The 12496-nt window shown below is 31.6% G+C and overlaps 2 protein-coding genes across 2 annotated transcripts; one reads left to right on the top strand and one right to left on the bottom strand.

The window, feature by feature from the left end:
• The first annotated feature begins 2990 nt into the window (after positions 1–2990).
• Positions 2991–7442, top strand: LOC149489798 (protein O-mannosyl-transferase Tmtc4-like). Its single transcript, XM_089714556.1, has 11 exons — positions 2991–3472; positions 3553–3937; positions 4010–4252; positions 4340–4542; positions 4841–5024; positions 5157–5365; positions 5562–5669; positions 5830–5971; positions 6207–6321; positions 6709–6897; positions 7292–7442. The coding sequence occupies exons 1-11, from the start codon at positions 3252–3254 to the stop codon at positions 7429–7431; spliced, it is 2139 nt and encodes a 712-aa protein (XP_089570682.1). The 5' UTR covers positions 2991–3251; the 3' UTR covers positions 7432–7442.
• Positions 7443–8327: 885 nt separating this feature from the next.
• IntS14 (integrator complex subunit 14) lies at positions 8328–12480 on the bottom strand. The gene is made up of 10 exons (XM_089715076.1): positions 12118–12480; positions 11878–12032; positions 11557–11692; positions 11291–11400; positions 10699–10891; positions 10497–10600; positions 10329–10421; positions 9377–9563; positions 8996–9144; positions 8328–8558 (listed from the first exon to the last, which is right to left on the bottom strand). Exons 1-10 carry the CDS (start codon positions 12302–12304, stop codon positions 8328–8330), a joined length of 1545 nt encoding a protein of 514 aa, XP_089571202.1. The 5' UTR covers positions 12305–12480.
• Positions 12481–12496: the final 16 nt, after the last annotated feature.

Raw genomic sequence — 12496 nt, 5'->3', positions numbered from 1 at the left:
TATAAATTCATTTTTATTATATGAATCCAAATTTGGAATGTTTGGATTCATATAATTCATTCAAAAGTAATGAAATATTGTTAGGTACTGCAAAAAGTACAAAAAAATACATTTTTAAAAATATTTATTTACTCTTTATTTACCTCCTTTAAAATCAGATATACTCTATATCTTTAAAAAAAAGTTGGCAACCCTTGCCATGCTTGATGCGCGCACGATCGTCAGTAGGATACATCCAGCACCGCGGCCTTGAGCCGACGTACGTCGGGGATGGACCGTGAATAAGACGCTTAACAAGTTAGTATATAGTTACAACTGACAGTTGACATTAATAAAAACGTTCATGAATTGATCTTACAAAGTAATCACTTCAAAGATTAATATGATATTAGATATAGCGCGTGTATTGCACAAATTGCTTAATTAATGCGCATCGTAGGCAGATGAGCTATAGATACTATATAGATGTGTGTGTGACAAAATAATAGGGATGGGTAGGTATCAATTATTGCGTGTTGAGATATCGATAAGTTATGTAAATAAAAATGTATCATAAGTAAATTTTATGTTCAATATGTTATTAAAAAATAAATGTATGAATAAAGTATAAATATGTAATTTTAAATTTGTTTGCCAAGTGAATAAAGTGTGTTTATTCGTTTATTAAAGTAATATAAAAGAAAATGTTTAATTGGAATATCTGAAAAACGTGTGGACTTCTTAAATGTTAAAGTTGATAAAATAAAAGATCGGGTTTAGTACTATTTTTTAATAATAAATCAAATAATAATAGTATTTAGAAATGTTAAATAAGAAATAATTAATAATTTAAAATGAAATAATAAACAATATTAATAATTTTTTATTCAATTTTATCAATTCTATACCTACCAAAATCTTCAAAAATCAATTTAGCGGTTAAAATATAATATCGTAACATTACATACTTTACATTTACACTATAATACATTCGCATTCATAATATTAGAAACTTAGAAAGTGTATGATACAAAACACACCACAAAATTATTTTTAATACATTTTTAAGAGTTCTAATTTTAAAGTTAAATAAATAATATGTTTAAATATAGTTCTTCTTGTAAACTATCGAGTACAGCGTTGGTCAAGTCACATCACTACGATCACGTGGCGGCAGTGAGGTGCGCGAGCGAGCCTGCGCGTGTCCGCCTCCCACTTCCCCTTCACCCTCGCGATGCTAGAATTTATTTTCATAAAAATAAATACAACAATCCATTTACCGATGAAATGTGATACTGGATATAAATTTTTTAGTATCGTTCTTGCAAGATCGAATTGCATATTTCACCATGTTTATTCTTAAATATGAAAAAAGTCCCCAGAGAAACGCACTTCGATAGCACTCAACTTCTAATTATTATTCGCATATGTTTGTTAAGTACTTAAGCTAGTGAATTGTGTGTTTCTTTAAAAAATCTGAACTATAGCTCTTCTTTACTTCCTAGTTAAAACTAAAAATAAACAAAATGATTACATTTTAAACTACAAGTTCCAAAATTTACCATCAAATTCGCGTGAAATTCGTATTATAAGCTGCGACCACAGAGCAAGTAATATAGTAAGAGACGGCACTCAGTACTTCGATTTCGAGCTCACGCACACATATGCATGTATTACTTAGGTCAAATCTTATATACCAACCTATGAAAAATTTACGTCAAACATGACTCACATTGCTGCCAACATTTAAAAAGTAGACGTTGCTAGTGATGTCTCTTTATGAGTGCTAGTATCGATAAAACTTCATATCGATATCGATAAAATTATCGATGCTGGGTAACAACACTACTAATACTCATCCATATATTCAAATTTATAGGAAATTACAAATAAAACAACAATGTAGATCAATAAGTTTATTATAATACATATTAATTATATAATAACATTTTTATATAATATTAAAACTCACTATTATCAGCAAAAATGGATAATTCCATTTGAATTTTACTGAATATCTTTATTTAGGCATGTAGGACTGAATTCGGCTTAAATATTATGTGAATACAACTAGATTCACATTTTATACTTTTCCTTGAAATATTTTGCGGGATTTCTATTAAATCTCGTTCTAAATTTCGATACCAATATATCGTTGCCGTTCGGATCGCCATATTGGAATTGTATATGAAGAAGCCGTTGTTTTCTTTGGACATAATAATATTATCTCCTCCAATTGATTCTACAGCCAGAACATGACGTGTTAGAGATGTTTTCTCATAAATTGTTATGTAATTATTATGTTTTATCTTCCTTAAATAACAGTAATTGGGTACATATTGCAAATATTTAGTCACAAATCACAATAATTATTACACACAAAGATTTTAACATTGTTTACACAATATAACACTTTTTCTTCTTTTTTCACTTTTGGCAGAAATATTACAAATTAAAAAAAGTACTGTACATTAACTGAGTAGGTAAATAACAAAATTTACGATATACGAAGAACAAACTTTGTTTATCATCCACCAAAACAATAAAATAAAACGCCATTTTGAATTCAAATTTCAAACAACAAATCAACATCAAGACGTTGTCTATGCTTAAGTCTTAACCATTGACAAGAAATTGAAGAAAGAAAGAAATAATTTATTAATGTACTAGCTTAAAATTAAAATGTACAAAAATAAGGTTTAAAAAAAAGAAGAAATAATAATAAATAATTAAAACTAAAATATTAAATCTTTTATTATATGATTACATCGGAGAGGCCAACATTAGAAATATTTTTATTTTTTCTAAATGTTGGCAAGCCAGACTTGACCTTAGGTCTCGGAAAAGTACAAAATAATTTGAACTCTATGTCAATTGAATGAAGTTTAAAATTGCTTGATAATGGAAGCCTAACCAAAACTATGTTCTAAGTGTCGACCCACTGGCTGCGACTTCGGTTTGTTTTTGGTTATTGTCAAGTTGTTGAACTGAATTCAGATTGTCAATGTCACGTAATGCAGCAGCCAAGAGTCAACATTCAACAATTAAATTTATAAATATTATATAGAGAAAATTAAGTAAAATAGAAATAAGGAACATATTTTATTCAATGTACTAAAAAAAACTGTACAGTGTGTAAAAAAAGAAAGAATGTTTGATTCATAATGAAGAAAATTATTGTTTAAATAGTAATATACATATTTATTTATTTAATTTAATTTAATAAACATTAAAATGTTTTTTGATGTACTTATGTATATTGTAATGTAACCATGGAATATAATATTTTCGTTATTATATTCCTAGCCGTAATTCCATATTTGTTTTCGTTGAATGGTGATTTTGTTTTTGATGATTCTGAAGCTATTCTAAAAAATAAAGATATATCGTCGCAATCATGGATAGAACCTTTTTATCATGACTTCTGGGGCACCAACATGAAAAGTAAAGAGAGCCACAAGTCATATCGACCCCTAACAATTTTAAGTTTCAAGTATGTATATTTATTTGCAATATATTTTTGTTTTTTAAACATAATCTCTCATAGGTAACACATTTTCTCTGATATTTTAGGTTGAACCGCCTGTTAAACGGAGGAGTACTGTCTGCATATCAATTCAAAATAACAAACGCTGCATTGCATGTTTTGTGTTGTGTTATCATATGGATAACATATAGAACAATTTTAACCAAAATTCAATTTAGTTCCAGTAAGGAAAGTGTATCAAATATAGCATATTTAGCTGCTATGCTATTTTGTATTCACCCTGTTCATGTAGAAGCTGTATGTGGTATTGTGGGGAGAGCTGATTTATTAGCTGCAATAACATTCTTTTCATCATTCCTGATGTATGACAAGGTCGTTAGAAACTCACAATACTCTTATTTGTACCTTATGCTTGCCATCCTATTTGCTGGTTTATCCATGATGTTTAAGGAAAATGGTATTACAGCATTGGTATGTTATCTCTTTATTTATATAACTTTTATGTATTTTATTGTAAATTAATACATAGTATTCACATTACAGGGATTTTGTATGATATATGAATTAATTTTAAATATACAAGCTATGGAAAGAAATAATCCTGGATATTTTCAAACATGTTTTGGAAATTTTGCATACAATTTCAAATCAAGTTTTCGACTTTTATTTTTATTATCATCTATTATTATAACGCTGTATTTGAGATGGTCTGTGATGGGTGGAGAAAAACCAATCTTCAAAAACACTGATAACCCTGCTGCTTTTAGTCCTGATTTTTTTACAAGGGTACAGTAGATTTCAATCTATGAACTTTATTACTATTAAATTACTTCTTAATTAATGTCTTTGAATTGATAACAAATTTGTTTTCAGGTATTAACTTACAACTATATTTATTTCATTAATGCTCTTATTTTTATTTGGCCATATTGGCTGTGCTATGATTGGTCCATGGGATGTATTCCACTAATTAAGGAATTTACAGATTTTAGGATAATATTTATTATCTTACTATATTCTTTTGGGATTATAACCATTCTCTCCATTCTTAGAAGGAATAAGATGCAATCTAAAAGGTGAGATGTAAATTAAAAGCTGTTTAAAAATACATTTATAAAATTAGTTTTAATTTTTTATTACATGGTTCGAGTTTAGAAATTGAGAAAATAACATGAGGATCCAGAATTGAGATGAGCAGAGAAGTTTATGGGTGAATTAGATGTATCATTTAATATTTTAATATATTTACAAATTTATATGTATTAATATTTATATTACCAATGTTCCAATTGAAAATGATGGTTATGTTATGGTTATGTCCTAAATCCTCATAGTTCGAAAATCAATGAATTTAAGAATGCTATATTGTTTCAGACTTATAATTCTGTCATGCAGTCTCGTGATTGTTCCATTCCTACCAGCATCAAACTTATTCTTCCCTGTTGGTTTTGTTATTGCTGAAAGAATTCTATACATTCCATCAGCTGGCTATTGCCTGCTTGTTGCTGTGGGATTTCATAAAATCCTACAGAGAAGACCCTTGAATATTCCTAGAAATGTAAGTAAGCAATTATTAATTCTAGGAGAAGCATATATTTTATTTTTAATAAGATTTTCTAGAAACTGTGTTGAAATATTCTTATTTGTTCCATTATCTTATTAGTTATTACTTAACACATTTAATTTCCAGGTCATGATGGTTATTTATTTCTTTTTAATAATATTATATGCACTAAGAAGCTATCAGCGATCATTTGAGTGGCAGACTGAATATAAACTATTTACAAGTGGTCTCCTTGTTTGTCCTTTGAATGCCAAAGTCCACTACAATGTCGCTAAGGCTGCAGATGCTAAGGGAAATGTTACTTGGGCAATTAATGAGTATAAGATAGCAATAAGGCAGGTAAAATGTGTATTTTTTTTTTAAATTTAAGTTCAGCTCTGATTCATGTATGCATGAATATTATGTATACCAAATAAAGCATATTAGCAAATTGAATCTCTTGAGTCATGATGATAATATTATGAATTATTGAATTTAATATTATAATCTTAATAAGTTAAACAAAAGATTGTTCACTAACCTTTTTTTTAGATTACATCCTGAATACTACCAAGCAATGAATAATTTGGCGAATCTTTTAAAAAATAAAAAACAATTTGTGGATGCTGAATACTATCTCAGAAAGGCTATATCATTAAAGTAGGTAACAAAATCGTTATTTCAACATTTTCACTACTTAGGTATATAACAACATTCATAATAACTATTTTTTATCTCGGCTAGTATATTTCAAATGTGTTACATCTAGTTTTGTATTACAAAATTTTTATATAACAATTTATATTTTGTGATATTTCAGAGAAGATTTTCCAGCAGCTTGGATGAATTTAGGTATCGTTTTGGCGAGTATCAAGAATTTTGAGGAGTCAGAAAAAGCTTACCACATTGCACTGAAGTATCGAAAGCTTTATCCTGATTGTCATTATAATTTAGGAAATTTGGTTAGTATATTTCTTGAGCATCGAGCATAGCTAGAAATTATAAAGTTTCTCAAATAATCTTTCTAACTATATAGATTGAGCTCAATCATAATTTCAGTAGAGATACCTCTCGGTATTGAAAGATGTGTTGAAAGTCTAGTCTTTTTTTAAAGCTATGCTTATAATGTTCGTTTAGCATCCCTCCCTTACTCATAAAACCCTTATTTAATGATTGTTATAATATTTTTTTTTGCAGTATCTTGAGCTTAACAAAACGAATATGGCAGTAGATCATTGGTTCAAAGCAATACAATTAAACCCTAAACACAATTCTGCATGGACTAATTTGCTTGCGTTATTGGATAACACAGGTACCTATGTATTTACTACTTACGTATTTCTAAACTAGGATTTCAATAGCTTATTTAAATCTTATATATAAAATTCTCGTGTCACAATGTTAGTCTGCATACTCCTCCGAAACGGGTGGACCGATTCTCATGAAATTTTCTGTGCATATCGGGTAAGTCTGAGAATCGGCCAACATCTATTTTTCATATGTACCACGGGCGAAGCCGGGGCGGACCGCTAGTATGTCTATATATTCTTGTAAATTTGCTACAGTACCTACTGCTGAATTGTTTCAAAATCTGCTCTAGTTATAGAGACTGATAAATAAATATCCATACTTACATCAAATCAAAATAATTACATTTATTTGTGATGCAACAAAATATTAAATATAATTATATTTTTAGATCAAATCAACAAGGCATTAAAACTAATACCCCAAGCCCTAGAGGAATTACCAGAGTCTCCTTCGGTTATATTTGCGATCGCAAATATTTACGGAAAAATAGATGAATATAATGAAGCAGAGAGGCACTTTTTGGCGTCAATACAATTATTTGGTAATCACGTCAAGCCCATTCATTATGCGAATCTTGGTAAGTATTTACTAGCTGCGCTTCGCGGTTTCACCCGCAAGGCTCCGCTCCTATTGGTCTTAGCGTAATGATATAGCCTTATAGCCTTCCTCGATAAATGGGCTATCTAACACCGAAAGGATTTTTCAAATGGGACCAGTAGTTCCTGAGATAAGCGCGTTGAAACAAACAAACTCTTCAGCTTTATAATATTAGTATAGATATAATTATATAATAAAGTATAGATATTAATCGAAAACTTTGTATCACTGCAGTCTGCAGTTGATACTTATGAATGTTGACTGCTTTAAATAACTATTAATTTTCTATTGAATACACCAGTTAAATATTCAATAATATGAGGTAATAACTTCTTGGTCTAAAGAAGCTTTATTCGTGTTTAAATTTTTTTCAGGAGTTCTCTACCATCGTTGGAAAAAATACGACCTGGCGGAAACAATGTATAAAAAAGCTTTAGAAATTCAACCAAACTTTCAAAGTGCACGCAAGAATTTAGAGAGTTTAAAAAAGTTAAGATTAAAAATAAAACTATAAGCTTTAATGTATTTTATCTTTTATTTTCTCCCTATCTAGTCATACCTTTACTCCAACAATAATTATTGAACTGAATTCTTAATTCATATTTGCAGTGCTGTAAGAGATTTTCATGCTCAATAAAAATGCATAATTTATTCATATAATATTATGTAGGTAATATGAGCACTAAATTGAAAATAATTGTAGATACAGTGTACAAGATGTCAATTAGACAATTCTGAAAATAATTTCTATAAAATATTTCAAATTAGTTTTCTTATTTTTAATGATAAAAGTTTCTATCGTTTTCAAGTTATTTAGACCATGTTTTTTAAATCTCGCTAAACGTAATGAATTTTCGTAATCACCAAGATTTATTTGAATAGAAACTTAGATATATGCCGGACGCGGGCGGCGGGTCTTTCGTTCAGGCGGACTGACTAATAAAGTAATATTTTCACACATTCAAATCTATTAGCTACCTATTGCATTTGATTATATATGTATTACAAATTGATACGACAGACGAACGGATAGTATAGATTCAATTACTCTTAAATTAAAGAAAATAATCTCTTAAGCGTGGCGAGCGGCTATATGTGTGTGTTCAATATGGGTTTCTATGTTACTTTTTTATTATAAATGGCTATTCGTCATGAAGTAGCACTATTTTCATAAAATCCTGAATTGGAGCATAAAGCGCGTCACACACGGTGAAGATACTATAGTATTTTATGTTAAGATTCTCTACTATAAAATATTACAGTATCTTAAGGTATCCGGTATCAGCGTTCTGACCATCATTTTCTACTGTAATATTTTATAGTAAAGAATCTTAACATAAAATATTATAGTATCTTCACCGTGTGTGACGCGCTTAAATAAGAAATGAAACAAATATAATATTAATTGTATTAATTTAATGCGACAGTGAAGCTGGCAGCGAGCGGTTGCAGCGTGTGCTTGATGTCTAGCGCGGTGCGCGGGTCTCGCAGCGCGGCGGCCGCGTGCGCCAGCTGCAGCGCGCAGTCCGGCGGCGCGCCAGCCGGCAACGCCGCGCACTCGCGCTCTAGCGCGCTGCCCACGCACGTTAGTAGCTCCGTGAAGCCGAGCGAGATTGCCGCACGGCGCAGTCTGTTTAACTCCTGTAGAATTGTGGATTTATTTACCGTGCAGGGCGATGGGAACGTGTGAGCGTTCAGTACGAATTATTAAAGTTCAGGGATGCATTGTACGGTCGGAGTTAGTTGTCATTATTTAATTTAATTTAATTTTATATGGTGACTTGTGACTTGACTGTATAGCCAACGAAATATAAACTGGTATTAGAATTCAAATTAATTTTAATGTTAACCTTAAAAAATAAATATCAAACATCAACATGTATTAGATTTTGCCTTTATTTATTTACTAATAAACGAAAGAAAATCTAATCAAATCCTACCTCGTGATCGAATTTTTTCTATTCTTTAAAAAAATATACATAAAAAGCACATGAATGCTTATAAATAAAATATGAAGCTATAACCTCAAAAGAAAACCATCAAAGGATCGATACTCTAATAAATCGAAAGTTGGATACCTTATACAAATGTTGCGTCTTGTCGGGCAACTTCCTCGCGTGTCTGAGCACTTTCTGCACGTCAGCGAGCAGAGCGTGCGGGCGAGCCCACGCGCAGCCCGACCCGCCGCCGCTGTACGAGCGCCACGAGCGCACTGGAAACGTCTCCGCTGAAAATAATATACCTTCGTTAATTTTAATTATCACATGGATAGTTTTAAATATCATAGAGTGCCTTGTCAACTAACGTATAATAAAATTAAACTATTAGTGGTACTTTTATCGTTAAACCAAAAATAAAGAAGTCATAAACAAAACAAAGTTAAAATTTTTGAACCAAATTTCTTTGTCGAATAAAATGTCATGATACCAATTTTTTATCGATGTTTTGTAAGCGCTCACCATTGTTAGCAGTCTCCTCAGCGGGCCCGAGCTGGTCGAGCGCGCCGAGCCAGGGCGCCGCGGCCGCGCCCGGCCGCAGCACACTCAGCAGCAGGCACGAGCGGCGCGCGCGCGACGCCTCGCACCACGCTGACAGCGTGCCCCACCAGTCGGACCCGAGCTGCACTATCGCTGACATACCTTCCACCTGTATTTTATGCGTTTTTATTTATTATGTGCCAGTGAGAAGTAAAAATATAATATTATATTATAAATAATAAATATTTCGGGACAATTTTCACACACGGCACGATCTGATCCCATACTAAGCTTTCGCTTGTGTTATGGAAACCAGATGGCTGATAAACATACATATATAATTTTTAAATAAATACTTATATAGATAATTAACACCCAGACACAGAGCAAACATCTATGTTCATCACACAAATATTTGCCCCGGGTGGGAATCGATCCCAAGACCTCTGATTTGGAAGGCAGGGCCACTATCAACCAAGCCAACCGGTCAGTCATATAGTGCACATACATAAACTGACGTAGAAGCGGTATATGCGAATAAACTAGCAGTTAATGCCTTTCCTCGTTTGACAAAGATAGAATACAAATTTTAAAATTTGTCGAAGAGTTAGCAACGCAACCCGACTAATTTAGCTGACTTCATATGTTACGTGTTTTTACGCGTATGCCGCTTCTACGTCAGGTTATATGTTTTCGTTTTTCTTTTTTGCTTAAGGTTATGTATTCTAAGATGTTACACTTAAGCTAAGCTTAAGTTCGCAAACGCTAATAAAAACTATTCCCATAACTGCAATTATTATTTTTTATGTTTTATTTATTAAAAGTGGTGTACTTAATAATCAAAAAGGTATTTATTATTTATATGCCTTTTATAAATAATATTTTATATTTTTTATATTTGTCTAAATTTCGTAAGACTTATAAATAACATTACCTTAAGTGCACCATGGAGTAAAACACAAAAGTTTGGAACTTTACTGGGATCAGACATATCTTCATCAGTTGAACCATCAGTACTCGAGCCTTCCTAGAATTTAAATATAGAACAATTAAAAATAAAACTTTCACAAGCCAGGTAATTTCAATGAATAACTTATTTTACCTTAGTAGGTGTTTTAGATCCATAATTCTCCCGATTCGCATTATTATTATTACCCGATTGTGCTTGCGGTATTATAAGATGTTTGCTTATAGCAATTGGTGTACCTGAAAACGAAACAATTTTTTTGTGAGAAATGCATCACAATTTTCATCTATGTAGAAAATAATAAACCTTATATAAATGTGAAAGAACATCTCTATACCTAAATCCTGTTGTGTTATAAATCCAATGACATGTTGTTGGTGAGAAATTGTATATGTAGCAGATAGGCCCTCGTGTGAAGCCGGCTGCGGCGCGGGAAACAATTGCACGCGCGCTTCTAACTGCCCGCACTTGAGCGAACACCAGAATTCTTGATATTGCTGTTCACAGAGACGGGTCATTGCAGCTACAACCTGTAATAATGTTTGCAGGCTAATTAAGACTGATACAGTGAATTCCCGATTATCCGCATAGCGAATATTCGAAAAAAAAATTTTTTTTGGAATTAGATAAAATCAAAATGTTTCATTTTCTATGTAGGCTAAAATTTATTTAAAAATGCTTTTCATGTTGAGATTTTGGTTTAAACTTTGATTTTCCTAAAAATTTGGTTAATTGCTCCAAAAATCATTTTAATACAAAATTTTGTAATACAAGCAAGTGAAGCCATGGAAGAAAAGGTAGTTATAGGATTTCATTAAAAATAGGTCTAGCCAAAATTTGTTCGTAAAATTCAGACTATCCTATAATAGCATATGCATAGATTTTAAGGCATAACAACTATTAACCTAAAATTAAGTGACCAAACTCACCCCAGGTACATTTAATTGATCAGGACAATAGATGGCACCTCTTGAAATATTACCCGTGGAACTGTTGGCATTGCTTGCTAGATCTACAATCTTCTGATAAAGTGGCATGGCTGAAATCATCATCAATGATCTAGAATTTCATTCACAAACATTTTTTCTCATAATCGAGAAACAAAAGTACATATTTATTTAAAGGAAACGAAAATAAGCATGTAAGATCTATACATACAAAATTAGTACTAAAATTTAATAATAATGTATCTTACCGTGTTGTAAACTTGTTTCATGTGGTCCTACGACTGGCAATACATGTATTCTTACAGGGTAAGTAGGAGGTAAAGGGAGGGCTTGCATAATGCGGTTCCTTCCAATAGTACCAACTCCACTACTTCCATCTGTAACCTTTTACAATATAACATAACATTTTTAGTGATTAGATGATATAAAAATATACAAAGGTAAAGAATCATGATACTGATACAATAATTTTTGTATTATACAACAGTAATATTTGTTAACCAGCAAAATATTGATATCTAGACTCTGAATCACAAAACAGAGAAGTAAAACATAATGAAAATGATTACCAATATTATCTGTACAGGGGTTTGATAGCCCCATTCATTAAGAATCAGTTGATTGACACCAAGGAGTGCAGTTTCTATACATGTTTTGTCTCCTTCTTCAAGATGTGGAAGTTTTGCTCTGATATTATCGTATTCTCGAGTAAATGGTATTGCAACTGGAATAAGAAAAGTCAAAATTCAGTTTAATTAAACAACTGGTTCGCAGTTAAAAGACAATCAAATAGCAAATAACCTATTTACCTTCATAAGCAGATGAAAAAGTAACAAGTGCAACATATTCAAGTTTTGTATGTACGCATAAATAATCCAAGAAGGTATTGATAGCCGCTGAAGCAATAGTTAGCCTGGTTTGAGTTTCTGTGGAGTCCGAAGAGGGAACCGGTCGGCTCATTGAGAGAGACACATCGAGTAATATTACAGTAGGCATTGCGACTATTTTAATAAATCAATGGATAATTTTTGTGCTTAAAATTTATATAATTTCCATATAGCTTTCATACTTTGGCACATTAATAATTATAATTTATACCACAACAAACTCGATTTCAACACAATATTTTGATCAGAGTATTTTGATTTTTGACAGCGTTTGTACGTCGGCTGACGTTGGCTGTCGGCT

This window comes from Colias philodice, chromosome 3, assembly GCF_061535455.1.
Source record: "Colias philodice isolate Cphi_HAF_F1 chromosome 3, ilColPhil1 Martin Lab GWU primary, whole genome shotgun sequence".
NCBI classification, from domain to species: Eukaryota; Metazoa; Arthropoda; class Insecta; order Lepidoptera; family Pieridae; genus Colias; species Colias philodice.
The sequence above is the reverse complement of the archived record's forward strand: the minus strand, read 5'-3'. Positions and strand labels throughout refer to the sequence as shown.

Bases quoted from the DNA above. Each gene is read 5' to 3' on its own strand.
- LOC149489798 (XM_089714556.1), top strand. From the start codon at position 3,252: ATGGAATATAATATTTTCGTTATTATATTCCTAGCCGTAATTCCATAT. The intron at 3,938-4,009 runs GTATGTTATCTC...TTCACATTACAG, and splicing joins AAAATGGTATTACAGCATTG to GGATTTTGTATGATATATGA. The intron at 5,670-5,829 runs GTAGGTAACAAA...GTGATATTTCAG, and splicing joins AGAAAGGCTATATCATTAAA to AGAAGATTTTCCAGCAGCTT.
- IntS14 (XM_089715076.1), bottom strand. From the start codon at position 12,304: ATGCCTACTGTAATATTACTCGATGTGTCTCTCTCAATGAGCCGACCG. The intron at 9,145-9,376 runs GTGAGCGCTTAC...TATTATTTTCAG, and splicing joins TGAGGAGACTGCTAACAATG to CGGAGACGTTTCCAGTGCGC. The intron at 8,559-8,995 runs GTATCCAACTTT...ACAATTCTACAG, and splicing joins AGACGCAACATTTGTATAAG to GAGTTAAACAGACTGCGCCG.